Below are 27,510 nucleotides of genomic sequence, written 5' to 3'. Positions count from 1 at the left end.
TAGAAAAGACACCAGGAAATAAAGACCAGAATTCTTTTGTTTTTTTAATGGGTGTTTTCCCATGCTACTGCGATATGCAGGGATTTTTTTATTTTTTTATGCCTTTTGTCTTTTTATTCCCACCATTGCATGCATGGTGGGCTTTTCTCTTTATAAGCCCATGTGAGATGCAAGGTGTTCCATCACTGTAAAATGAAAAAAAAAAATTACCATCTTTGTTTTTTATATTTATTTATTATATTTTTAAAATTATAGTTTATATTTTAAATTTTATTTTACTGACAAATAATAATTTACATTCTAGATCATTTTGTAATTTATTTTATTTTATATTTACTAAACTATAATTTTTTAAAATAAAATGAATAAATATAATAATAACTAAATTATAGAATGATTAAGATAATTTTTTTCAATAAAAAATGTTACGCTAACTTCTGCATCATATAATAATATTGGTTGCTTTTAAAATAATTTTTGTTTGGAAATATATTAAAATAATATTTTTTATTAATTTTTAAATTTTATTTTTAACATAATACATCAAAACAATTCAAAATTTAAAAAATAATTTAAATAAAAAAAATATTTTTTTATAAAAAAACTATCAAGAGACCAAGACAAGCTAGTCAACTTGGGGTTAAATTAAAAAATTTATTTTAAAAATATTAAAATTTCAGTTATTTTATTAAATTATAAATATTTACAAAAAAAAAGTTAGGAAAAATATTATTTTCCTGCAGGGATCGGGCCCTGCCAGCCCCCTTCCCTCCACCACTGCTGAAATGCTCATCAACTTGGTCTGACAGCCACAGCATAGAAAATAGAAAGTCTGTTGAATCACTTGTGAGCAGTACCAATTAGTCAAACCTTTTACATGTTGTGAACATTGTAGCTTGAACAGAAATCCCTAGTCTCTACAATGGATAAGTTTTGATACCTGTTCTCTCCGCAGAGAACGACCCATCATCTCTTCTAACTCTGTTTTTTACTCGCTTACCTAACTTAGACTAGATTCCGAATCAATGAATTACTTGGTTGATCTATCCATGTAGCCACGTCGGGTTTCACAGGTATATATGGTGACAAAAATACAAAAGGTTGGTTCGATTATTTGGAAAAATAATGGCATGATTTGCTTTCTTCTTTACGAGTGAAAGCTCAGAATATCCATGATATTATAAAGAAAAAGAAGTGCTATAATATTGTGATGTATTTCTTGATCTGCCGACTGATGAATCTTATAAAGTAGATTTAGTTCAAGGAGGACCAACTTTTTGGGTAAATCTGAGGGGCATCTTTAGCAATAATAGCACGAAAGAAATCAAGATCAAAAGCATGAAAAGAAGGCTACTTGTTCATCTGCTTTTTGGTTTCCCTCCTTTTCCTTCGGATCGATGACTCATCGCTGCTTTAACTCGAGTGACTACCAACTCATTCCTTTCAGCCTCTGGTTCCTGGTAGAGCTCTTAAAAGCTCACCTTTTGAGTGGGTATGGACACTGGAGGTTTTCTCAGGGAATCTGTGACTTAAAAGCTCTTGGATGCTTAAATTTCTTGGCTGTTCTCTTTAATAATATTGCTCGCCTTGTCACAGGATACCTCAAGGGCTGGTATTCACTTCACTGTGTAGTGGACTTGAAGGACTGACCACTGAGGGCTCAAACATCTAACAATCCCTAACCTCTTGGGTTGGAAATTTGGAACAGGCAATTTTGTTGATTGATGTTTTTTTTATAATTTAACATGCATCGATATCAAAAATAAAAAATATTAAAAAAAAATATTTCTTAAAAAGCTTCATTTGAGTGTTTTTCTTAGTTTAGAAATCATTTTTGTTACAATAATTTTTTTTCGTTACAAGAATCTGTATGATTATTTAAAATTACATAAAATATAAGCATTTTAAAGAATATACAAATAGACATATATAATATTATTTATTTATTAAATATTTGCTGAAATACGTATTTTAAGAAAAACTTTTCAATCAAATTTTTTTCACTGAATGCTGAGAAAAAAATTTATAGAAATATTCCAATAAAAATCTCAATATTTTAATAGGATCAAACTTGAATAAAATAAATATAAAATTACAGGTGCTATATATTTTTGTTTCTATATACCAACTATAATTTTAAATACTATTTTTCAATCTATATTTATTTTCAATGTATAATAATTCATTCACCCATTAATCAACCGCGTGTTACCCAAAAAAACCATCATCCATGTATAATTGGATAAGAAAAAAAAAAAAAATTAATCTTAATTGTTTTGTTTTTCTTATTTAATCAATTTAAAACCAATGATTAAATTTAAAATATGGCTGTTATATTTCAAAAACAACATGAGAAAAAACCAAATCTCAAGTTTTTAAATATATATATATATATATAGTTGTGGGTCCTATAGGCCACCCCATAATTCTGGGCTATTGGACTCATACTGGGCTATAAATCCCAGATTCCCACTTAACTCTTATCCGGCTCGACACGTTGAGCCCATTAAAACCCAGCAAGAACAGTGCCTCGACTCATCGACTGAACTCTCTCTCAAGTTTCTGGCTCCTAACTTGTCCATAAAGAAAACACCCTTGTAAACACTCCAGCAAGACCAGACATCATCGCATCAAATCGAAGAGAAGAGAGTGAAAACATAAAACAACAACAACAATGTTTAGGAATCAATACGACACCGACGTTACCACATGGAGTCCAGCTGGTCGATTATTTCAGGTAGAGTACGCGATGGAGGCAGTGAAGCAAGGCTCGGCGGCGATTGGACTCCGATCTAAGTCTCACGTGGTTCTCGCATGCGTTAACAAAGCTAACTCTGAACTCTCTTCTCACCAGAAGAAGATTTTTAAAGTCGATGACCATATCGGTGTCGCCATCGCTGGACTCACCGCCGACGGCCGTGTTTTGTCTCGGTATATGCGAACTGAATGTATTAATTACAGTTTCAATTACGAGTCTCCGCTTCCTGTTGGTCGCCTTGTCGTTCAGCTCGCTGATAAGGCTCAGGTTTGTTTACTTAATCTCAGAAGCCCTAACTTTTTTGTAGCTTTTGTTTGATTTGTTAGATCGTGGGGTTTAGGGATTTGGTTGTGTGTTTAATTTGAGTGAGTGATCGTTGATTTTAGAACCTGAAGTTGGGAAAAAATTGGGGTTTTTTGAATTCTAAATTCTGGGTATATTGTAACTAAAAAGAAAGTTTTTTTCCAGTGCATTTAAGCTGGTAGAGATTGCGAAAGGGAAGAAAGGGCAATGGTTATTAATCTCTGTGCAAGCTGCTTTCTTTAGCACCACAGAAAGCTTAATGTGCCTCTGTGTTGCTAAATAATTGGTTGGCAATTGGCGTTTTCTCTGAAATGAGCTCTCATTGATCGCTGTTTTGTAGCTTTTTAAAGAACGTTAACTTATCCATGACAAATTGAGCTTCAATCTTTGAGAAGTTCCTAGTCTGGGGCTTAAGAGTGACATATATTGCTAGATTTCAACATGAGTTCAAGTCTAGTCGCATTTTTTTTTCTTGAGGCTTTTATCTTCGCCTCAATGAAAGTTAAAAGGGGCTCTCTGGTTTGTGATTTTTGGGTATTGTTTGTAATCACATACTCTAATCACAATAGTCTCAAGTATTTTAATATCATATGCTTTTTGAGTATTAAAGTCCTCCAATGTTGACCCATTTTGTAATAGTGGATATGATTACAATCTACCAGCAACTGAAGCTGGCATCTCATTATGAGAGTTTTACAAAATCAAAGAGATGCTATTCTTAAGTTAAACCTGAATGATTTTTATTGTTGAAGTATCAACAAATTTAAAGCTCATCCCCAATATGCGTTATGTATGAGTAGCCTTAGCAACTTGTTCCTACTTAAGGGTTACATAACTAAGCTTTGATGACTTGGATTTTTCTTTAGCTATGGTAAGCTGATGTTTCATAAGTTATAAGTACAACCTAAGGGACACCTTCTCCACCATTCTCCACGTGTTAACACACAACACAAATTTATGCCTTAATTTTCCCAAATATTTTTTTTCGAACGTTCAAATCTTGGAATTTGGATTGAGTATCAACTTGTGAAACCCCCCCCACCCCCCACCCCCCCAAAAAAAAAAAAAAAAAAATTGAAGGAGATTTTCTTTGCTCACCAAGCGAAATGAGCTTGGAGAAGTCAATACTTATGAAACCATCCTTGTAGAAGGTCATCTTCAATAAACACACGCATATCAGTATCATATTCATTAAAAAAAAATGATGGTACCATAGTAGGTAGTGTTTTACTTGATTGTTTTGGAGTTAAATTTAATTTTAGTTCTATATCTACCCATTAGATCAACAGGTGAATCTTTACTTATGTAAGGAATGGATGATTGTTTGATCTTTCACTGAATGCATCATGGTCAAATCAAGTGTATTGTAGCTTCACTATGCAATCTAAGTATAATCTGGGTTGCTATATTCTCTTTCCAGTGTTTGATCATAAAGTAATGTATCAATATTTCCATGCTATTCTACCAGTGCTCTACTCATCTGTAGTTGTTATACATATCTGAGTGGCAGGTCTGTACCCAACGTTCTTGGAAACGACCTTATGGTGTTGGTCTGCTGGTAGGTGGCACTGATGAATCTGGAGCTCACCTCTATTACAATTGTCCCAGTGGGAACTACTTTGAATACCAGGCCTTTGCAATAGGATCCCGTTCACAAGCTGCAAAGACATACCTGGAACGCAGATTTGAGAATTTTTCGGACTCTTCAAGGGATGATTTGATCAAGGATGCTCTCATTGCAGTCAGAGAAACCTTACAAGGAGAAACACTCAAGAGTTCTATCTGCACTGTTGCTGTGTTAGGAGTTGATGAGGCATTCCACATACTGGATCAGGAAACCGTCCAAAAGTTGATTGATGCATTTGAGATTGTGGTTGAGACAGAGGCTGCTGCTGCTGAACCAGATGCTGCCGCCGAACCGGATGCTGCCGCTGAGGGGGGCGCTACTGGTGATGAGGGTGCTGCTGCTGCTGCTGCTGATGAGGGTGCGGCTCCAATGGAAATATGATGCAAGAAACAAGCTGCTTCTCTGCCCTAGTCTTTAGATGATGTTTTCTAGCTTGTGCTTTCCGAATTTATTCAAAAATGAAAGACGCCCTGGAAAACATTTTTTTGTTGGATTTTCTTTTCTATGGAATTTACTTTGCTTCACTTGTGCAAACATATTTTATGCTAGCCTTTGGCGAGCTTATCCGTGATTTATGATCTTAAACTCAGTGTCCCTTTTTTTCCCCGTACCTGTTATGAAATTTGTTTCCATATATTAATGTTATCTAGTGAGAATTCACTTTGAAGTGACTATTTCCCACACCACACACTTCATAATATTTTATTTTCAAATTGAATCAATTTGAAAAAAAGCTACCCAATCACGTTGAATAGAGCAGGCCACTGATGGATCCTCTTGAAGTTGATGCAAGGGAGCTGGTGGCTCGTCACGAATAATTTTGGGAAGACTGGGATTATTATAGCCTCTCTCTGGCCCAGTTTATGTGGATAATTTTTGGGCTTTGTCCCTTTTAGGTTGAAAGCATTTTCAGAGCTGCTTTTAGTAACCAGAAAGGGCCCTTTCTGTTCTTTCATCTGCCTCTTCTCTTTTTTTTCCTTTTCCGATTCTCATCTTACTCCACAGCATTAGGTCGGATTAATATTTTACTTGATCAAAAACAAATATTGATCCTTCAGACTTCAAGGCTTTGTTGTCATTCTATAATTAAATGCCCCTCCAATTTCACAACCTCAACACAGACAGAGAGGCTGTGCCGTTATGCATATTTGCCTAGGCAAGCTAAGCTTTATGGATTACTCAAAAATACCCGTTATACAGCGACATTATGAATCTCATTACGTAATTCTATTGCAATTGGATTTTTTGGCGTGAAGTGATAAGAAAGTGCAAGTACTCAGCTCAAAGCCAGGTCGTTGTCATTGTCCATGCTGTCTTTGTTAAATACATGCAGCAGATATAAAGAGGATAAGAAAGCTCAGTTAGACCCAGGTTTCTCAGAACGAACTCTATTGAATCTAGAGACAACAACGCTTATGTTGGTGTGCTGTCCGTGGAGAAATGGTTTGTCTTGGGTTCATAAAATTAGCCCAAAGTGCAACAGCAGCTGCCTGTCCCTTTAGAGGGTGAAAAATTACAGTGCTTGACAAGAGAGGGGGGAATCAATCCTATAATAGGTGTGACATCAATTGCGGTTATCAGGAAGAGGGAGGCCCTTGATCTGCATCTGCTTATACATCCACTGCCAATTCTCTGGGGTTACCTCACCCCCGAGTGCACGGATGACAGAGCCACCACTACAGGCACCGGCTTTGCAGCATTCCTCCAAAGACAGTCCTTTGATCAGTCCATATAAAAACCCACCTGCAAAGAGATCTCCTGCTCCAGTGGCATCAGTAGCCTTTGCTTCCCCGATAGCTGGAACTCGGACAATCTGACATGTTGAGAAATTTTAATACAATGCCGGTAGTAATAGACTTGAAAGGAAAAATGCAAATAACATGGTGCGGTGTAGAACGGGTGGAGATGGAAGCTGAGAGCAGCATCCACAAGATTTTTAGCTAATGCTCCCCTTGATACAGCAGCAAGTCTAATATTTTTAAGGTCCATAAAGGCAGAGCCTAACAATTTAAGAGAAGGTCACAGCTGCAAATTTTTGAGCGATTGGGAAAACTTCTTCCCAGAGCTAACCTTTTGGTGAGCAGAAAAGGCCTCAAGTCAACGAGGCAATACTAACCTCTTTTCCATGCCTCGCAATGCAACCATTAGCACCTAAAGTAACAACAGCCCACTTGCAATGTTTGGCCAAGAATTCCACAGCAGCCTCAGGGTCAGAAGTTTGTTCACCCCTGCAGCCATTTTAAGAGAATCAGCAACCAAAGAAAGGTTTAGGACAGATTCCAGAATACAAATGCAAAACTCTACAACTAAGTAACTTCAGCATATCAAGCGAAGAACATAACCAACTGATGGTTACCTCAACAACTCCATTGCTTCATCCTCGTTAGCAAAGCAGAGGTCTATGTCCCCAGACTCCAGTAACTGTTGAAGAGATGATCTAAAGTTTCGAACCATCTGGCCAGAAGCACACAAGTTAATAGGCCCACGCCATAAAATTACATTATAATTCACTGAAATTCATATCAACTACGAAACAACATTTGTTGCCCGGAAATAAAAGCTGCTTTAATACACATTGTTAATGACCACTTCATTGATTATTTTGGATACTAAAATTATTTTGAAACCAAAATGAACCATTCCATTGATTGGAGCTAAACGATTGTGCATAAATTTGTAGAGATTATACCTCAAAACTGGCTAAATCCAATGAGACAAGAAGACCCTCTTGCTTTGCAATCCGAATAGCTGCTTGAATAACATCCAAATTGAATATTGCATATCTCAGCACCAACCACTGTAATAAAGATATATTAGCAGCTAAGAGGGTGTTTGGCAGTGTGGTAGTGGTTGCTTTTCAAATAGCTTTTCGTGCCGAAATACATGCCAATGATGTTTTTTTATTTTTTAAAAATCATTTTTGACATCAGCACATCAAAACGATCCAAAAAGTACAAACCGCACTCAATTTTAGCAAAAAAAAAAATTTGAAATTCGGTGAAAAGCAGGTTCAACCGTAGAACCAAACAGCAAGTCTCCAGTAAAGTAAGTTTCAATATCTTTCAAGAACAACCAATTGAAACAACAGATCAAGTGTGCAGGTACGAGTTTATCTTAAATATGAGACAGCAGTTTTATGCAAAAAAAATTCTTCAAACAACTTGTTTAAATATTTCATATTTGGAGTTCAGTTTTAGTCCAACTCCTATATAGAATTGTGGAAAACTGAACCGTCATGAAAACCTAAAAATGACAGGTAAAAAATTAAAACAAGAAAACCAAAGTGATGGGTGGAATTGATCAACGAACAAAAAGTGAGATGCCTAACCTTGGAGCCTTTAAAATCCTCCTTGGTCAATTCATCCGCCTGAAAAGGAAACAAAATATACAAATGGTTAGAAAAAGCCTCATCTAGATAAAAAGGCCAAGTCAACCCTCCAAATTGACAACCACCCAAAACTTGAACCAAAAAAGAATTGCAAAAGAAGTAAAAGAATAATGCACCTGAATTTTGACAGCACTTGAGAGGCAGGGTCGCATTGTACGATTGGCTAATTCATCAACCATGCAAATGCACTGCCAGAAAATAGTTACAAACAAGATTTAGATTTTAGCTTTCAGGAATTGAATCACACTGGTAAAACATAAAATAAAATAAAAAATACCAATAGTTATTTTGGTTTTACAAGAAAAAAATCAAGATCACCTGAGCTGTGTGTCCCTGCTTCATCCTCAATCTCGAAAGATTCACTCTACTAAAGCTCATATTACTCACAAATAACTTGCCTTGCTCATCATCCCCACATGCCCCAATAATCCCACAAGAGACTCCAAAGCCTGCACTCAGTCCTCTAATGGTATTTGCTACGCTTCCGCCAGCCATGGTCTTCATAGGAGATAATTCATCAGGCGAAGCAAGCTTATGTGCTTTCACCGCTTCTAGTATATGGTCAAGCTCTTCAATTGCAACCTACACAATCCAAAACACAAATACTAAATCCCCATTAATCACCCAACTAACAACATCACTATCCTTTTTTTACCAAAATTGCTAACACAAGGAAAAGACTAATGCGAGTTGGTTAATGTACTGACAAGGAGTCTTACTTCAAGTAAGGAGAAACTGCTAGCAAAAATACTCAATGAGAAAATTGATCTAAACCCCCTGAATGTGTCTAGTAGTAACATAGATTAAATTGAAAAAACAAAGACAGAATCTGACACACAAAATACATCAAAAGCCAAAAGGCCATGGACACAAATCAAGAAAAGATGCAATCTTTTTTATAAAAAGTACAGAATTGTACATGAAACAAGCTAGACAAGACAAAATTAAGGCCAATAAAACAATGAGAATCCAAAATCAAGTTAAAACGTTAGGAGATTGAAGAAAGAGAGAGTACAGGCATTGAGCCACCACGGTCACCAGGGATTTGGTCAAGCAAAGACCAATCAACAGGTGCCACGTGGTCGACAAGAGCTGCTGGCTGGAGACCAAGTATGAGAGGATGAGAAGAGACAGCAGCAGCAGCAATCTCGTCATTCCTAGGCAAGGCTTCGGCTCCCATCTTGGCGAGGTTTTTCTGATTAGCAGCAATCACCCCCAGAGCCTGCCTTTGCCCTCTCACCTCAGCATCTTCACTCTGTATTTATACACTCCTAGAATTAGATTTGCTTCAGTACTCCAATTACACTAGGAAACCCTCTTTTTTAAGGATATAGCATTTGGTCCCTGTAATATAGAGTTTTCTTAGTGTAGACCCTCTACTCTTTTTTATTATCCTTTCCTCCATCTAATTCTCATACACATTACTATTAGTTTCAACACCTGGCATTTTGTATTTAGTATTATAACACAATATGCTTTTTAAAATATTTTTTTATTAGAAATTCATCAAGATAATTTTTTTTAAATTTTTTTTATTTTTAATATTAACGCATCGAAACCATTATAAAACACTTAAAAAATATTAATTTGATTTTTTTTTAAGTTAAAAGAATATTTGAAAAGCAATCGAAAACAAAGGCATAAACATTCCCTTTAACCCACTTCATATGCTAGACAAATGCCCATTTTTTTGACATGCCAAGAATTAGTAGTAAATTGTACAAAAGGACCATATTAAAACACATTCTTTAAATAGAGTGCATTGAGAAAATATTAAGAGCACAGGGATCGAATAATATGATTATAAGTTAGTATCGGGGGCTCAATTAGTAACCTCATGAAAATATTGGTATTAATGAAAATATTAGTATTAATGGAGTATCAATTAGGGCTGTGTCTTCGCCTCTTCGGAAGGGTGCGGTGGGTGGGTGGGTGGGACCGGGGTGGGTGTGGGACCGAGGGATGCCGATCGCCGAGTAACAATATTCCGGGATAGCTTTAAATTGTGGCCCTTGTCCTCGTACAAGCATAATATATTAGTATTCTTAAAAATGAATAAAGGATTCACTGTCTGAGGCTCATGGAATTATTTGGATTTAAAATTGGTTCGAGCATATATGCATGATAGAGATATATAAAATTAAGATTTTTCAATAATTATAATTTTAGTTTTTTTTAATAATGAGCATGTATAATCCGAATAGTCTATGCTTTAAAAATAAGTTACAGAATTGTTTAAATATGGCTAAAATAACCTAAGTTAATTAAAACCAAATCAAATTAAAATCCCATAAAAAAACTTGAAAATAACTACAAACATGAATTTAGACATTTTCACCTAATTAATTATAATGAGTTGATGAATTATAGAGCCATGTATGTATAACGTGGTGGTGGATTTTCATCTCGATTCAATAATTTAATAAAAAATTATGTTTATTTTTGTTAAAAAATTCATTTGATGCGCCTAATTTTTTTATAAAAAAAAACTTGAACTTATTCATGCACATGCCACGTTAAAAATTGTACCATGTGAAAAATAACACTTATTTCATGCCTAAATTTAAGCATGTGTTCCTGGTAAAAATGAGCAACTAACACCAAACAATAAATCTCACTCTGAAAAAGAGAAATTCTGTCTGTGACTGTGATTGATTTTAAAAACGTTTTTTCTTAAATAAAGTTTTTATATTTACTTTAAATTAATTTTTTTTAGATCATTTTGATATGCTGATATCAAAATAATTTTTTAAAATAAAAAATATATTATTTAAAAACAATATTGTAAAAAAATAACAATACTCATTTATTTCATCCAATAACAGCATGGAGCATGATCGTGTTTGTAACATTTCAATACTTCCCCCCTGGTGAGTAGAAGAGCTTCGATGATCTTCAAGAGTAGCGGGAAACTAGGTTATTTCTGCATTATCGTTGTGGCTTAAACTAAAAAAAAAAAATGTAAAAAAATAACATGTAGATATTCATAAGCTTTTCAGCATTATCTAATAACAATGTAACCTAACTCTTTGTATATATTACATTACATATTCTAAATTAAATTATATGATAATTGATCTAGCATGATCTTGTTAACCAAGTAAGTCTATAAAAAAAAATAACATGTTTATTTGAATCAAACCGCTAAACTTAAGACCTGTGTAATGAATTCTATAAGGTTAAATTAATTTTTTAATCTCATTATATAATAAGAAAAAATAAAATATAATTCACAATTAACTCACAATCAAATAATAAAATTTAATTAAAAAAAAGATAAAAAAACAACAAAAGGGGCCAACAAGAAAAGAGACATGGGTGTGTTACATAAAATCCCAAGCGAGGCAGTCCCACACGCTAGAACCTAACGTTTTTTTCATTTCATAATGGCCCTGCTTGTTTTCTTTCACAACAAAAGGTGCGGTGAAAGGTTGTTTTGAAAAAAATATATACGAAGTAAATTATTTTTAGTTTGATTTAGTTTTTATTAAAAAAAAATTAAATTATTTTTTTTAAAAAAATCTAAATTAGTTCAAATCGACGAGTTTTGATTTAGTTTTTTTAATAAAAACCAGTTCAAGCCGATTTGACTCGGTTTTTTTCGGTTTGGGTTCGATTTGATTTTTTTGGTTTCAAACTTATAAAACCGAAACCGAACTGAACCGGTTGGTTTTTTCAAAATTTTAATCAGTTTTTTTTACGGTTTGATTTTTTTATCTTTTTTCTTGATTTTCTTGATTTTTTTATTTTTTTACTCATCCCTGCACATCACAACTCATTTATCCCCAAAAAAAAAAAGCGCTGTCAGCATTGCTCGAAGTCATCCGTCCCATTTTTTGTTTTTTTTTTTAAAAAACATAAACAAGATATGGTTTGTCACCTAAAAAACAATGTTAGTGTGGCTCGAACCCACACTTTTTAGGAAGCATTTAGGAACGTGGTTGAAACCGCGTTCCCATAAAATTTTAATTTTTTTTAATTAAAATTTAATGCGGTTTATATATTTTGAATCGTTTTGATGTACTGATGTCAAAAATAATTTTTAAAAAATAAAAAAATATTATTAACATTTATTTTAATACAAAAAATTATTTAAAAGTAATCAGTACCACACTAGTAGAGCCGTATATGTAGTTGATATTAATGTTATTTGTTAATAATCAAATTCGTAGAACAGATGAGACGAAATCCGGAATAATTGTGGCACACTAGTAGTGCGTGTAGGCTAAAGATAATCTGACAAGGCAAAGCACGAGTCACTGACAATTCTGCGTGGCAGAAATTCTGTCGGATCAGTCACTTTAAAATAAATTTGCCAGGGAACCCAAAAGCAAAGAGCCGAGCATCACGCTTATTTTTGCGTTTTAAAATTGTATTTTAAAAAAATTAATAATTTTTTAAAATTATTTTAATATATTAACATTAAAAATATTATTTTAATATATTTTTAATAACCGACAAGCTAAAATACACTGCCATCAAAAAAAAAATTTGCACTTTATTTTGTTCACACATGCTACTGCTCGTTGTTTTTTTCCCCACCTTTCCTTTTTGCTCACAAAAGCTCGTAAATGATAGATATCAAAGGTATCCCATGGATAAGGAACTAAGGTGGTGACTCTACGTTATAGGCTTTGTTAATTTTTTATAAAATAAATAAAAATATTTAGATGACAATAAAGTCAATATAGGTCAATTTAACTAATATATCATGTAAATTATGAGATCAAAATAATATTATAAAAAAATTGAAAAAAAAACACAAAATTCAAGTTCCAATAATCTAATATAAAATTATGAAAAAAAAAACTCACCAGATTAAAAAAAAATACATAGAAGAAAAAGACTCGAGTAAAGCTGGGTTAACTTTACAAACCCGTCAAATGCAATATGAGATCAAGATCTAAAAATATTTTTTAAAAAAATACCTAGAAAAAAAAAACCAAAGTTAAACCAAAAAAGATGATAAAAACAATGAGGCATCACGTGTTAACTTGACCACCTAGCACCCAGGATAACTCGCACAAATGAAAGTGGAAAAAACTAAAATGCTCAAAGGTCAATAATTTAACGGCAAGGGATAAAATAAAATAGAAAAATAATTTAAAATACCCGAGTCAACCCAGATTAACTCGACTAACTTGCAACCCAATATATGAGATAGAGATAACAAAAAAAAATAAAATCATGAGGCTCAAAGCTCAATGAGTTAATGTCAAAGAAATTAAAAAAATTGAGAATCAAATTCAAAACAAATACAAACTTGAGGACAAAATTGAATTTTTAAAGGCTCGACATGAATATCAAAGCTTACAAGAGATAAAAGAAGGGGGCGAGCAAAAAACTCCATAGCCGCCGAACTGTCGCCATCCTAACTACATGTGTCACTCCAACAACATCGCCTCCACCTAACTTGTCGGACGAGACGACGATCGATAATTTTTACTATCGTAATACTTTTCATGTGTCTCTAGAATAGTGCACGGGACGTACGCAGACGAATGTATAATACTCGTCATATTTTTTATTTGATTTATTAATATTTCAATAATAAAAATTACTGAACATACCGAGCATATGAATATGATAGAAAAACTGCTATAAACACCAAAACATCCTCCCAAGTCAGCCGTAGATTTTTTTCCAGTCAAAAGTTAAACATGTAATTTTATTGCATAAAAAATATATTATACAAAAAAAACCCTCCTTGCAATATCAATTTTTTTTTAGTCTTAAGAGGTAATAACATCGTATAAATAAATAAAAAAACAAACAAAAACCCTGTACGAAAGGGTTTTTTTTTTTTTTTTTTTTAGCTTTTAAGAACAATGAAGTATTTTCACCATGTTTAAAAAATAAATAACTAAATTGTCCCCGATCACTATTCCTCGTTAGATGGATGTTCCCCTACACGCCTCACCCTATGGCTAAGGTCTATAATGGTGACTGACGAAAGCTTAAAATCCTATATAATCAGTCACCCACTAGCACAATCAGAAAGCTGCAACCACTACGATATTGTTTATAATAGGAAAATAAAAGTAACATGGCCTGCATGATTTGCAATGAATGGCCAATACGTAAACAGGGAGGAATAAAGGGGGTGTCGGTATAAAAAATCCTGAGCATCAGAATTGCTTGGATAGATATAATGTTAGCACCCTTTTTGCTGCGATGAATCACAAGACCAGACCTTGGAAACTTCAATTTCACCACTGTGCACCCCTTCAATGGCGCAGAAACATAACAAAGGAAAAACAGCACTAAAAATGAAATAAAGGGAGAAGGAGCATGTCAAGGAAAGACTAGAGGAAAAACCCAACAAGGGATCACGAACGAATCAGGTTGGAGATTCTGGATTGGTACATGATTAGATGGATGACCTCTTTTGTCTTTCTCAACTTGAAGACGGCTTAAATCACGGAGAATTGCATCTTTGGCCTTTTCAGATCCGATTAGCATAAAAAACAATTGCTTGAACTATTCTAATCACGTCTGTTGTTGAAATAATTGCATCTCTAAACTTGCTAAGAAATTTTATTTTTTGGGTATAAATCGAGATTAAAACCCAAATTAAGTTAAACGAGATAATATTATTCCAATTAAATCATAGTATAAAAATCAATACAAATTCTCTTGAGGATCATTAATAGTTGAATCCTCCTTGGAAAGTGGATGACTGGAAAGGTTAAAGTTAGTGAGTCAGTTAGCAATAGCATTCGATTTCCTGTAAGTATGCTGCGCTTAAATTACCTAATCTCTACTTAGAGCTTCTCGAGCTCTGTTAATCAAGATAAAAATAGCTTCAATTTTCACATACTGTTTCAAAATCAGACCCGCTACTACTAAAAATTCAGATTCCAAAATAATCTTGCGAAAGCACAAATATCAAGCTAACTCTAACCCTATAATCACCGCCCATAACTTAGCACAAATTAAAGTACAAATCCCCTAGTTAATAGCAAAATCTTTAATAACCCATACAATCCCTAATTAATCCTCCAGCAGCTGCTTAAACCTGATTGTTCATATTACATCCATCTACATTTAATTTCATCCAATCTGGAGAGGAGTATTTCCATCCCACAACATTTATCTTCTTAAAAATCAAAGTATTAAGCTTCTCATGGAGTCCAGCTCCCATTATATTTTTGGTCAAACTCCAAATAGCCATTAAAGGATGGCCCACCACGTCTGGGGTCTCCCTCAACATGCGGCAATTCCCTAAACTTGCTTAGAGTTGGCATAGGGGTTTGGGCACATGGGTTAGCTTCCAGGAGGCTGAAGTAGCCAATGCTTTACCTTCACAAGGTGCCAAATCAACTGCTGAAACATTAGAACAACGTTTGATAGACCATTGCATAGCAAAACGAAAAATGCAAGTTCGAAAACTGTGTGAAGCGCTCAACAAGAAACAGTGAAAACCGTTTATCACGAATTCAAGAGAGAACAAACACAAAAGGTTGAAAGACTACCACTGACAGGGCAAATGATAATAACGTCACTTGATCCAACAACATACCCCGGCCCAGCTCAGAATGTGTCCTGAATTTGTGCCGTCCCTGAACCCTCGGCCGCCCCATATAAAAGGCTCCTCAACCCTCCTCGTTAAGAATTTCGAAAATCAAATCAAAACCCCATCTCGGTCTATTCCCCGCACTTCACATCAACGGATAACGCATCACTTCACACATCAAAGCATACAAATGGGCAAGTGGCGCATCATTTTTAATCAAGGTCCAAAGATATCAAAAAATATTTTTCATAATGTCATTGACGAAGAAAACTGAATGCATAAGGAGGAAAATAATGCACTAACCCATCTAGTTAAGAAATGATTGGCGAAGTTAGTGTAACTTGCATCCTTCTCCCCAGCTGAATGACATTTTCGACTCATACTTGCTTCCGTGCCAATAGAAACGGCCTAGCAACCACACCACCCAACGGCAGAATGATGGGTTATCTTTTGCACTAGCTGAAGCACCACTCATTCACAGCAGAAGCATTGCCTCTCTTCCACACACATCGCATGGATCGTATAGCTTTGCGATCCTGTTGTTGATTCAACGTTATAACATTTTATTCTGGAGAATATCTGGACCATTGCTTCTACTTTCTATATTTCTTCTTTGGTTACAAGTTCCAAGAACAGTCTCCAGACTATGACATGCAGACACGAGTTTTGCCAACATGAACTTACTAGTTATTTCAACCCCCAAAATGATTTGATATCACAAGGATCAACAAAATCATATTGAAATCGAATATCTTAGGTACAAGGAACAGGAAACATCATGGTACATGCTGCTTTATGGCATTAGTTTCTCCCATGGAAGAAAAGAGAGCCTGAACAACCACATGAAAAGCAGAGCTAGAAGCTAAAATGGAAACAAAATTCTACCCTAACATGTCTTGTATTATTAGGAAAGAAAGTGACCCTTCTTCACGTATTTGCAATAACAACAAATAATCCTTGAAAGACAAGCCCCAAGATTTGAATTCTACAAAACAGTAACTCAAGAAAATGCTCATTTTGCCTTAGGTTCTTTATCTGGTAGGACATTTTTTGGAAGAATAAGTTCAGGGGGGAGTTCACGTACAACACCCAGCATAGAGTCATACTCCTCATCCTTCTTCGCAAACTTCTTGCGAAGAACCTTCTCAAACTCGATCTCATCGAAAGGCTTTGCATTCTCAGCTGCATGAACCTGTGCAAGGTTCGAGTAATTGGTGGCTGACTGAGCAATAAAGGCTACCTCTTCATCAGTTAGCTTCCTCAAAAACTTTGCAGGATTGCCTCCCCATACCTGCATACATTACAAACAACTGAAGCTGGTGTTTCTGCATGTTTTTAGCATGTATTACAAAGATTCACATAAGCAGTATGAGCAAAGGCATTTCTGCACACTTACCTGTTTTACATCAAACTGTACCATAACATTCAATACTTTTGAGATTAAGCCAAATTTGGAAATTTATTCTTCTCATTTACATATCCAATTGTTAAAAAGCTTCAAGTGTATTATAAGAACAGACAATCTCTACAAATATAGATGGAAATATCCTTGATGCATCTTATTGCAAATGAACAACCACCAATTAAAAAACCCAGAAAAAAAGTACCTTTGTAATCTTAAAGAGAGAGAGAGAGTTAGCCAACATACCTCTCCAGTAGGGATCCTTGTGTTCTGTCTCACAAGGGCTCCAGCAGCAACCATGGCATGTTTCTCAACAACAACACCATCAAGAAGTGTTGCTCCCATGCCAACAAAAGCCTCATCCTCAACAGTACATCCATGCAAAACAGCACTGTGACCTGCCCAGTTCAAATTTTAATGGATAGAACAGATTTTGCAAGCATCGCACATATGACCACCTAATTGGTAAAAATCAAACACATGACCTTCACCATAATGCTCACCTACAGTAACATTGTCCCCTATGATAGTTGGTAGCACCTTCCCACTTAGATTAGATTTTGCCACATGTACAAGGGAGTTGTCTTGTATATTAGTTCCAGATCCAACGCTGATGCTGTTCACATCACCTATCACCCCCCCCCCCCAAAAAAAAGAAAAAGAAAAAAAAAAAAAACAGTTCAAGATTATTTGCAAAATCCAAAAACAAGGACAATCTCCAAAGATTTTTAGTTCTTAGTCCTAAAATTACATGCACTCGAGCATATTCAAGGGGAAACTCTATATTAAAAGCATCAAACATACTGCAGCAAGTTGTATAAAATCTTACCTCTCAAAACACATCCATACCAAATGGATGATCCTCTTCCAACTAGAACATCCCCAATGACAGAGGCACCAGGCGCCACAAATGCATCCTTATCAACAACAGGAGCCTTGTCAAATATGTTCATTAGAGTTCGATGCCTGGACACTAAAACAGATGACATAATTAATGTATGGCTGGATACAAGCTAGAACAGCATAACCCAAATTATATTCCATAATGTTTACAATACGAAGCATAATGGAAAGCAGTAAAAGAATAGCAAAAAAAGGTAAATTAAACAGGCCTGTGAAAAGCATTATTATCATGCCCAACCACATCTACTGGTTTAGTTGACACACATATAAGGAGCTGATGAAAAGAAGTGAGAGATGGACTGAGAAACATGTAGTTAATAGACAAAAATAGACTTGATGGCAGATGATACTGAGCATGAGAACTAAAATGCCTAAACCAATCTTGAACACATGGTATATTCATGAGGGTGGTCCGTGGTGCATCAAAGAGCTATCTTCCAAACTTGAGCACCCCCATTGTACTTCATAGAATTTCATAAAACAATCCAATTCATAGCAAGCTCCTACTCATAATTCCCTGGGTATACTATAAAATTTCCATTATAGTTCAAAACGTGCAACTTAAAATTATAAGCATTGGTTTGGAGTAGTGATTTCATCCAAGCAATAAGAGCAAAGAAGAGGTGGATGGAAAATGATAGTAATTGCTAAACTAAGAACATTTTTTGGCCATAATGTATAAGGATTCACGCTGTAAACCGTAATTAGTTCAAGACAGAGACTTGATTCAGTTATAATATTAGAAAATTAGAAATTCCTAATTTGATAAGGAAAGCTCTCGAAACCCTATCAATTAAAACTGATTGCACCTATCATCTCATGAGACAAGCATCTTCAACAATCACAATCTCAAATTCTATTGCTCCACTACAAGAAAGCTAAAATACCCTCATCAATAATAAGTCCACCTGAGGCTAAAATCATGGTTCAACCATGGGGAACAAATATTATTATCTGAAAATTCATCATCAATTCTACCAAATGTTCACATTCACAATGATTAATCCAACACAAAAATAATTTCGCCAAGCATACCTAATTAGCAAACTAACTCCGATTACATAATTATCTACGCTAATTCACAAGCAGAAAACACGCAGATAAATTCGCATTACAAATGCGAGCTGTGATAATTAATGCTATGATCTAATTATGGAAAATGAAGCTATAAAGAGATTTAATTAGGATCTAGGTTTAAAGAAATGATAAGCTTACTTACGTTGTTCTTGGAAGTAATAGTTGCCTTGGAGGCGGCATCCGAGACGATCAAGAGCTTGGCCGGTCTCGCGAACCCAGAATCCGACGGCGTATATAGCTCTGCCTAGGGTCCCCATCTCCAACTCCTTTGATCAACTGTGTTTTCTTTGACTGCGAGAGTAGAGAGAAATTTAGCTCAGTGTGGTCAGTGGGGGATTTGAAGAAATGATACTGTGAGGGTAGGGTGGAATATCCCGGAGAATTGGAGGGCAAACTTGGGTTTTTAACCATGGTCGAATTACCAAAGGGTCCCTGGCATCGTGGAACAGTTTTGCACTTTTGCTCTCTAAAATCCAACATTGGAAGATGTAAAATATTATTTATATTATTTTTTGATACGTTATTTTATATTAGATCTGACTAATAAGATTTGAAACCATAATTATTTAAATATTAAGATATGAAAATCTTAAAATCATATAAAAACCCATTTAAATAAAAAATTTAATTTATTAAATATCGTTGTATAATCTATATTATTTTTAACATTAATTACTCTTGAGAAAATAAAAATAAATTTGTGCAGTTCCTTTATCATCACTTGGATCAAATGTAAAACAAACGAGTGTAAGATTTAACAAGTTTCATGGATCAAAACCATTTTGGTGAATGTCCAGCACAGTACTTTCTCCTTTTAAAAGCCATCTCTAATGGTTGAATTCTGGCTTGCTGCGAAGAATTCTGGAGCATGCATCCACCTGGTCCTCTAATGGCTGCATGAAAACTTTAGCCACAATTAAACTTCAAAAGAACAAGATATCAAACAAAGTGATGGCTGTAACTCGAACACAGGTCTCTTTCATTTAATGTTCCATGGAACCCGGTGAATTTTGACACTGTTAGATGTAAAGCAGAGAGATTAGCAGTGCCAGCACTTTGGAAATTATTTAAATCTGATAGAGCTCTTAATTGAGATTACGGTACAAATAAATATTGGCCAAATTTTATTTATTTCATTTAAAATTAATTATTTTATATATTTTTAAATCATTATTTTAAAGTATTGATGTTAAAAGTTAATTTTAAAAAATATAAAAAAAATTATTTTAATATATTTTTAAGTAAAAAACATTTTAATTATATTTTTTAAAACTTGAATTATATCTTAAAATTTGCTAAATTATGATGAGATGTCATGTTAATATTAGTCAACTCTAATTTTTTTTTTCTATAAAAAAAAACAAATGTAGTTTTAGTTTTTTTTTTTTATTTTTTCTGCAAATTTAATTAAAAGGCCGTTTGTTTGCGTGGTTTCTTCTACATTTGAAGCAACCACAACAAACATTATGTTTGGTTATGTAAAGAACGCAATTTATTTGTGGTGGGGCCCATGATAATTCACGTTTTGCACGCAATTTTGATGAAACAGCTCCTGACTGCTTTTCTCCATCAGCGTCTCATGGAACAATGCAATTCACTTGCACTGTTCATGTGAACAATTTTTTTTTCAATGTGTTTATTTTTTGTATAATTTTTTTTTTAAAAAAACTAGTTTAGAGTGAATTAAATTCACTCGCATTGTCATGTAAACAATTTTTTTCCCCCCGAAAAACTAGTGTAGAGTGAATTAAATTCACTCGCACTGTAATATCAAATCAATTTTATTCCTGATAATATTTTATCTAATTTTATTACACGCTCAAAAAATTATGAAAACTGTAGTTCTTACATGATGAATTTTGTACGTAATAGAATTGTAGATGGTTTAATGGAATAATAAAAATACTTTATATAAAGTATTATTTATTTCATGATGTGATATCAATAATTAAATCTAAAATATTTAAATTAAAAACCATCAATATTAATATATATATTTTTAAATTATTTTATAACCTCAATTTCAAAAGCATTCTTAACCAAACACATTAAACTACTTTTTGTTCAACCTCAATTTCAACCACACTTTTAACCAAACACCTATTTTTTCAAACCAATCGCAACTAAAAGTATTTTTTATAAAATAACTTTTTTCAAACCATAACTATAACAGCTACTGCAATACCAAACACATTCTAAACCGCGTCAGGGTCAAATTAGAAGGCGGGGTTAAATTGTCATGGACTTGCTCTTATTAAATTTCTAATGTTGGGCCTTCGTACCGTAGTGCCATGAGCAAAGCCACCTTAACTGAATTTCTTTTTATTTAAGCATAACGGCAGTGAAAAATGCTAAAAAATAATAATAAAAAAAAAAGACTTCTGGGCACTCCAAGCCTAAAGGACTTTTAAGCCTGGCCTTGGACCTCTTCCACTCGTACAGATGCTCGTTGCTGCAACCCATCTCAACCACGGAAAGAGCCTAGCTCAAGCTTGTAAGCTAGACCAACCCATCTGAAAACATTTACACAAGTCACAAAACGATGTTACAATTTTTCTTTTCATCCTCATGTCTACTGAAAATAGGACTGGTACTGGGCTTTATTGTTAGCCTGGATAGCCCGTACGGTCTGGCCCTGGGCTGGCCACATCCAGGCCCATCCAAGCCTGATCCGACCCGTAAACAGTTATACCGAAGGTATCCTAAAACGACATAGAAAGGGCACGTTTTGATGGATTAATTCAGAGCGCGCCTTTAACCCGCAGGAGAGAACCTCATCGGTCAGGTGCTAAACGTACTTTAAGCTACGAATTTCCTGCTAAAAAAAATCCAGAGAAAGAGAGGTAAACAGAATCAGCGATCGCTTCAACATACATAGATCATCATCTCTAATCGGATCCTTGTTGCGTTTCAAAACCCTAACTCTCAAGAGGTTAGCTTTCAAGATTTCTTTTTCTGTACGCTATTATTATGTTTATTTATAGTAATTCATTTACTCAATTTAAATAAAATCTTAACGGTTCTTAATTTTCTTTGCTTAAGTTCTGTTTGGTTGCCTGGAAAGCATGCAAAAGGAAATGTTGAGCTATAGTATTATTTTATTCATTGAGCCTTGATTGATTTTGTTTTTTGCCTAAATTGATTTTGTTTTTTGCCTAATATTTGATTTGTTCATGTCGTACACGAGTGTATTTGTAAAGTATAATTTACTTACAAAATTAAAAAAAGAAAGAAATTTAGCGAATATTGATTTTCTTTTTGGTTATTAAAGTTGTGTTGTTTTGGTTTTCAAAACACAGGTAGGAGAAAATAACTGAACTGATTAAACTCAAGATAATTCATGAGCTTGAGCCCTAATTGATGCCGATTTGTCAAATGTTTGATTAGTTTTTGGATCTGCAGGAGAAATAGAATATAATAACTGATGGAAGGAAATGGGGGTGATGCTGCCAATGTGGTGGCACCTCTTGCGAAGTGGAGAAATGATTTCTCTCGGGCATTCCAGTTCTATCTGGACCGATCCACACCTCACCCGACAGAGAGGTGGCTGGGAACTCTTGCGGTTGCAGCAGTTTATGTGTTGCGTGCTTACTTTGTTCAAGGGTTTTACATCATCTCGTATGGTCTTGGAATTTATATCTTGAATTTGTTGATTGGGTTTCTGTCACCCAAGGTTGATCCTGAACTTGAAGTTTCGGATGACGCTTCTTTGCCAACTAAAGGATCAGATGAGTTCAAGCCCTTTATCCGGCGCCTTCCTGAGTTTAAGTTCTGGTAACCAAGAATTTCTTTTGTAACTTGGTAGATGATTTTGCCTGTTTTGGTATGTTAGCTTTTGCTTAGGTGTAATGCTTGAGTAGGTTATGCAATTGATTTTCCATGTTCTTTGTACTCCAGCCTGTTTTTGGTGTTTTTGCTTTTATTACTTGTCACTAAATTTTCTATTTGTCCATGGACTTTAGTTATCCTATTAAGCAGGTGTCAATTTTTTGCCCCGCATGGGTTTTGGTTATGAGGATTGCTATTGTCAATTTTAATTATTGAAGCATAAGTTATCAGAAATACTGTTTAGACTAAAAAGAGCAAATCTAAAAATTAAACCTGAGGTGTTGTTTTCATCTGTCGGTGTGGTAGGAAATTTGATAGAAGAATACCGCGTTTTCCATAGAGATTTAGCGCATTTCATTTTGCTGGCCTTGTACATGTCAGCTATAATTTCGGAGGCATGCATTCATGTTTCATGGCGTTGGTTTCCTTAATGCCTCATGATTTCTACACTTGTAATATGCATGCTGTATAAGATAAGAACTTCAAAAGGGTATTAACACATGGTGTGGATGAGGACAATCCGTTTTGCATTTAGTGGATTGAAACCAGTTTGTTAACAGCAAAAACAAGGACTGAGCCAACTTTCAAGCTTGCCATTTCACACATTGCCAAAATATGTTTGAGGCTATGGATCTGTAGTAACATCTTTGTTTGCCAGCCGTTGGCTTAAATTATACTTTGGATCAGTTTATTTTCAGTCAGTATTTATACTGTTAAGATCTGGCATTAGAAGGGAACTTTATAGGAAAAAAAGGTTCTTTTAACAAGTTAAGCTCTTAGGTTTTCAAAATCACACCGCCTGTGGAACTAGAAACTATTGCTAAGAGGCTTTAAAATAGTTTTTTTTAGAATCCCATTGGCATGGGACAAGCTAAGTATGCAAGTTGACGAAGAAAGATGACAAAGAGCTTTAACAACATACATCATAGTTTACTTAACAACAAAAGGATAATGTTGTTCGTAAGCTTTAGTGGCTTGTGGGCCTAAATCTTGCAAGTCACGAAGAAGATTCATTTGTCTGCCTAACATCATTACCTCTGACAATGCCCCATTGTAAGGTGTTACTGAATGAACAGAATCCACTTCACAACGTGTACTCTGATCATATATTTATTTTCTAAGAATTCTAGAGCCCAAAAATGAGTTGTTATTTTGGTTCTGGTTTCAGGTACGCCATCACCAAGGCTTTTTGTGTGGCCTTCCTTATGACCTTCTTCTCTGTATTTGATGTCCCTGTTTTCTGGCCCATATTACTCTGCTATTGGATTGTTCTGTTTGTCCTCACAATGAAGCGCCAAATCATGCACATGATCAAGTACAAATATGTTCCATTCAGCAGAGGAAAGCAGGTATGAGCTTTGGAGAGTTTTCTAGTAACCATCCTGCCCCCACCCTCTCTTATTTCACTCTCTTTTATGTTCTCTTTCTGTGATGGTAATTCTATTGGTGGTTTGAAATTCTGGGTGTTTCCTTTTCTTTTCTAGTTAAAATGCAGCAACTCCTTTCCCTGTCTTTTTGCAGAGGTATGGCAGGAAGAAGTCTGGTGCAAGCAGCAGTGGCTTGATGAGGGACTAAGCTATGACATGTCCTGCAGCCTTCCAAATTTCGTGCCTTTTTAGTTTTAAGAAGGTTTGCCTGTCAATTTCAAATACATAAGCCAAACTAAAACATAGGTGTTGAAAATTTCATTTTGTCTTATATTTTAGTTGTAGCAGCCAGTAGCATGCATTGGATTCACACGTTTTCTACGTTTACTGGAGATGTACTTTCATACTTCAGAATCCTTCTACTGGTATTCTAATTTTGTAATGAATAAAATTGAGCAGATTATGAGCCACACCACCCTATTTTGTTTACTATTTGAAGGAGTCTAAACTGTCAGTTTGTGTAAATTGATGTTTGAGCTGTACATTGATAGAGCAATCCCACTTGTATGATTTTAGACCAGTTTAGTATTTGAAGAAGTCTATACTGTCAGTTTGAGTAAATTGATGTTTGAGATGTACATTGATAGAGCAATCCCACTTGTATGATTCTAGACCAATAGCGAGGCCTGGTTGGAGTTCAAGTACATACTTCGGATACATATATTTTTTCGTGACTACAGTTTATATCTATGAGTCCAAAATTGTAAATTTTTCAAATTACAACTTCGCACCTCCTTCCCCGCCTGTTCCTTTCACCTCTGCTGTCCATCTCTTTTGATACCGTGTTTTTTAAATTTTCATAATTATTTTTATAAGTTTGCAGGAATATCATTTAAAAGTCTACTGTTTGTGATCGTTGATGTTTGGTGAGGTGACTTTGGGAATGAATTGTATTTGGATTTAGTGTTTATTTATTTCTGTTGCACAGGATGATTTTTAAATTTCCTTTTTAATTTAGAAATGTATCAAAAACAATTTAATTTTTTTTTATCAGCATATTAAAATCATATTAATTCGATATTTTTTTAAGATAAGTACTAAACAACTCTTAGTGATTCAGGATCAGCTTCAATTAATTTAAGATTTATAAAAGAGCAGTGGAGTAATGTAATTAGAACTTGTTTGGAATAATTTAAAATAGTTCAAATTAACATTTTATCAATCCAATAAAAAGCTAGACACGAACCTAACCCAAAGCATAAACAGGGATCGAACCAGGTTAAGGCGTTTGTGGACTCGGATGCATGTCAGCCGGAGGCGAAACCAAGATGGTCCACCAATTTGTCTCTTGTAGCTCATCTTGATTCACGGATCCATCATGTCCTGGTGTTGCTATTAATCAGTTTAATTAAATGCGGACAGATTGGAGGTCACATTCGGGGTAAATTGTATGGTACTTGGCGCAATTATTGACATATTATTAATATCCTTTTGTATTTATTTATAAAAAAACAGACAGATAAAAAAATAATAAATAAAACTCATGACAATAAAAAATAACAAGAATATTCTTACCTCGCCTACTTCTCTTTATTTTTTTTACAGTTACTAGCTATTCCTAGCTTTCCAAGTAACATTCCTTGCTGTTTGGAATTAAATGAACATCTATGGATTAAAGTGTCCTCAGCGGATCACCCATGAAGCAGCGAAGAGCCACAGCCAACACGAAGGAAAGAGGTTCCTCGTGATTTTTGATAATAGAATATTTCAAGCAATAACCATTCTCAAATATCACCTGACTGCTCCATGGCTACACGGCTAGAATGAATGAGTGGGGGTGAGGAACAGAAGCAGGCCTGAGCACGTATTGTATTGACCAGGGCCATACCAATGATGCCAGGTGGATACGTCTAATCATGTACCAACTAGTATAACAACTCTCCAACAACTGAATAATAACAATCGTCTCAAATATGTTTTTTGATGCTACTTGACTTCAACATTTAAAGACAAAAACATATAAAAAATTGTACTACTGCTTCGATTAATTTTATATTGACAACGTTTCTCAAACATGGCCAGCTAATTGAAGGCACGAAAACTCTCCCTCTGTGTTTAGAATAAAACTCTCAGATAGAATTCAACTGTGCCACTTTTCATTCCCTACAAATGAGTGGGAGGATTTTTCTAGTGATTTTCTTCTTCTGGGCTCTCCTCGCAATTGTCACCCCCACACTTGTTCTCTTGTCAGAATCTTCAAAGCCATACTTGGATGATGGTAAGAGTTGTTTGACATGTACATGTTAGGTGAGTTGTTGAGCTTCATTTCTTTAATTGTAGGACTGATAGTAGTTTGCGTGCTTCTGCTTGAAATGTTGCAGTTGAGAAGAGTGAAGGATTACTGAAGCTTAGGAGAATGATGGGAAGCTTGGAGAAACAACCAAGAGTACAAGAAATAGCCCTGGCACCAATTTTGCAGGCGCCGACACCAGCTCCAGACCCGGAGCCAGATTCTGGAATCCGAGAGGCTATTTTGACAAGGGTTCTTAAGAATGGATGAGGCCGGTGACCAGACTTGTTCACTTCTCATGGCTATGTAGGTTTGATTTCAGATTCTTTGGTTATTTAAACAAACTCCTTTGAGGCTCTAATCTTATTCGATTGTCATCGAAAGAATCGAGTGTAAAAGTTGAAGGCGGAACTTGTAGATATAGATATATACATACCTGTGCCATAGAAGCAATTGCATCAGAAATTTTCCATGTGCTGTAAATCAAGTTTTATAAAAGAATAAAAAGAGTGGCAGAATTATTCCCATCGTAGAAAAATTTTCATTTGGTAATCCAGAGGCGACAGCTTTCTTAGAGAGCAGAACAAAAGGCAGTCTCTTCAAAATTTGGTAATAATGTAGAACAATAGAATTTCTATTGATGATTCATAGTTTCTTGTATGGAAGCTGTCTGAATAGGTAGAGGAACTGGATGCGGCAATGTCTGACGTTCTAACCTTTCTTTTTCTCCCCCACTTCTTTTAACTCAATTGACACTATAACTACCTCTAGAGGCAGGAACTTGTCCAAATTTTCAAGAAATTGTCAATGCCAGGTGCTGGAAAGCGTTTTGGGTGATCAGTAGAGCGATATGATGTCTGAGGATGAAGATATTTCCTTTGATGTTATTTTTTTCACAAGCAACCTAGCAAATTATGCCCATCCAACAGCACATGACAAATCAATCCCACAATGTTGTGAATCCTTCCTTTGTTATAGATAGGTAGATATCAGAATTGCTTTAAATTTTGGCTGGATGGTGATTATAGAATAGAAGAAGAAACTGAGGCAC

At 34.9% G+C, this 27,510-nt stretch overlaps 5 protein-coding genes across 5 annotated transcripts; 3 read left to right on the top strand and 2 right to left on the bottom strand.

Moving 5' to 3' along the window:
- The first annotated feature begins 2,529 nt into the window (after positions 1-2,529).
- Positions 2,530-5,273, top strand: LOC7477623 (proteasome subunit alpha type-1-B). Its single transcript, XM_002307629.4, has 2 exons — positions 2,530-3,025; positions 4,572-5,273. Exons 1-2 carry the CDS (start codon positions 2,675-2,677, stop codon positions 5,067-5,069), a joined length of 849 nt encoding a protein of 282 aa, XP_002307665.3. The 5' UTR covers positions 2,530-2,674; the 3' UTR covers positions 5,070-5,273.
- A 688-nt stretch (positions 5,274-5,961) lies between these two features.
- On the bottom strand, positions 5,962-9,344 carry LOC7477622 (uncharacterized). The gene is made up of 8 exons (XM_002306843.4): positions 9,092-9,344; positions 8,395-8,658; positions 8,193-8,264; positions 8,017-8,055; positions 7,378-7,485; positions 7,045-7,142; positions 6,805-6,916; positions 5,962-6,501 (listed from the first exon to the last, which is right to left on the bottom strand). Exons 1-8 carry the CDS (start codon positions 9,254-9,256, stop codon positions 6,253-6,255), a joined length of 1,107 nt encoding a protein of 368 aa, XP_002306879.2. The 5' UTR covers positions 9,257-9,344; the 3' UTR covers positions 5,962-6,252.
- Positions 9,345-16,300: 6,956 nt separating this feature from the next.
- Positions 16,301-19,320, bottom strand: LOC7454365 (gamma carbonic anhydrase 1, mitochondrial). The gene is made up of 5 exons (XM_002306842.4): positions 19,117-19,320; positions 17,824-17,967; positions 17,498-17,623; positions 17,241-17,392; positions 16,301-16,883 (listed from the first exon to the last, which is right to left on the bottom strand). Exons 1-5 carry the CDS (start codon positions 19,229-19,231, stop codon positions 16,605-16,607), a joined length of 816 nt encoding a protein of 271 aa, XP_002306878.1. The 5' UTR covers positions 19,232-19,320; the 3' UTR covers positions 16,301-16,604.
- A 2,382-nt stretch (positions 19,321-21,702) lies between these two features.
- On the top strand, positions 21,703-24,639 carry LOC7454364 (protein RER1B). Its single transcript, XM_002307628.4, has 4 exons — positions 21,703-21,906; positions 22,377-22,748; positions 23,971-24,151; positions 24,324-24,639. Exons 2-4 carry the CDS (start codon positions 22,399-22,401, stop codon positions 24,375-24,377), a joined length of 585 nt encoding a protein of 194 aa, XP_002307664.1. The 5' UTR covers positions 21,703-21,906; positions 22,377-22,398; the 3' UTR covers positions 24,378-24,639.
- A 1,493-nt stretch (positions 24,640-26,132) lies between these two features.
- Positions 26,133-26,997, top strand: LOC7477621 (uncharacterized). Its single transcript, XM_002307627.4, has 2 exons — positions 26,133-26,447; positions 26,551-26,997. Exons 1-2 carry the CDS (start codon positions 26,339-26,341, stop codon positions 26,727-26,729), a joined length of 288 nt encoding a protein of 95 aa, XP_002307663.1. The 5' UTR covers positions 26,133-26,338; the 3' UTR covers positions 26,730-26,997.
- Positions 26,998-27,510: the final 513 nt, after the last annotated feature.

Source organism: Populus trichocarpa, chromosome 5, assembly GCF_000002775.5.
Source record: "Populus trichocarpa isolate Nisqually-1 chromosome 5, P.trichocarpa_v4.1, whole genome shotgun sequence".
NCBI lineage: Eukaryota > Viridiplantae > Streptophyta > Magnoliopsida > Malpighiales > Salicaceae > Populus > Populus trichocarpa.
Note: the sequence above shows the minus strand (reverse complement) of the source record. Positions and strands in the feature narration are given on the sequence as shown.

Bases quoted from the DNA above. Each gene is read 5' to 3' on its own strand.
- LOC7477623 (XM_002307629.4), top strand. From the start codon at position 2,675: ATGTTTAGGAATCAATACGACACCGACGTTACCACATGGAGTCCAGCT. The intron at 3,026-4,571 runs GTTTGTTTACTT...TCTGAGTGGCAG, and splicing joins AGCTCGCTGATAAGGCTCAG to GTCTGTACCCAACGTTCTTG.
- LOC7477622 (XM_002306843.4), bottom strand. From the start codon at position 9,256: ATGGGAGCCGAAGCCTTGCCTAGGAATGACGAGATTGCTGCTGCTGCT. The intron at 8,659-9,091 runs GTACTCTCTCTT...TGGATTGTGTAG, and splicing joins ACCGTGGTGGCTCAATGCCT to GTTGCAATTGAAGAGCTTGA. The intron at 7,143-7,377 runs GTATAATCTCTA...GCTTCTGGCCAG, and splicing joins TGGATTTAGCCAGTTTTGAG to ATGGTTCGAAACTTTAGATC.
- LOC7454365 (XM_002306842.4), bottom strand. From the start codon at position 19,231: ATGGGGACCCTAGGCAGAGCTATATACGCCGTCGGATTCTGGGTTCGC. The intron at 17,393-17,497 runs GTGAGCATTATG...TGAACTGGGCAG, and splicing joins AGGGGACAATGTTACTGTAG to GTCACAGTGCTGTTTTGCAT. The intron at 16,884-17,240 runs GTATGTTGGCTA...TAATGTATGCAG, and splicing joins CAAGGATCCCTACTGGAGAG to GTATGGGGAGGCAATCCTGC.
- LOC7454364 (XM_002307628.4), top strand. From the start codon at position 22,399: ATGGAAGGAAATGGGGGTGATGCTGCCAATGTGGTGGCACCTCTTGCG. The intron at 22,749-23,970 runs GTAACCAAGAAT...TTCTGGTTTCAG, and splicing joins CTTCCTGAGTTTAAGTTCTG to GTACGCCATCACCAAGGCTT. The intron at 24,152-24,323 runs GTATGAGCTTTG...GTCTTTTTGCAG, and splicing joins CATTCAGCAGAGGAAAGCAG to AGGTATGGCAGGAAGAAGTC.
- LOC7477621 (XM_002307627.4), top strand. From the start codon at position 26,339: ATGAGTGGGAGGATTTTTCTAGTGATTTTCTTCTTCTGGGCTCTCCTC. The intron at 26,448-26,550 runs GTAAGAGTTGTT...GAAATGTTGCAG, and splicing joins AAAGCCATACTTGGATGATG to TTGAGAAGAGTGAAGGATTA.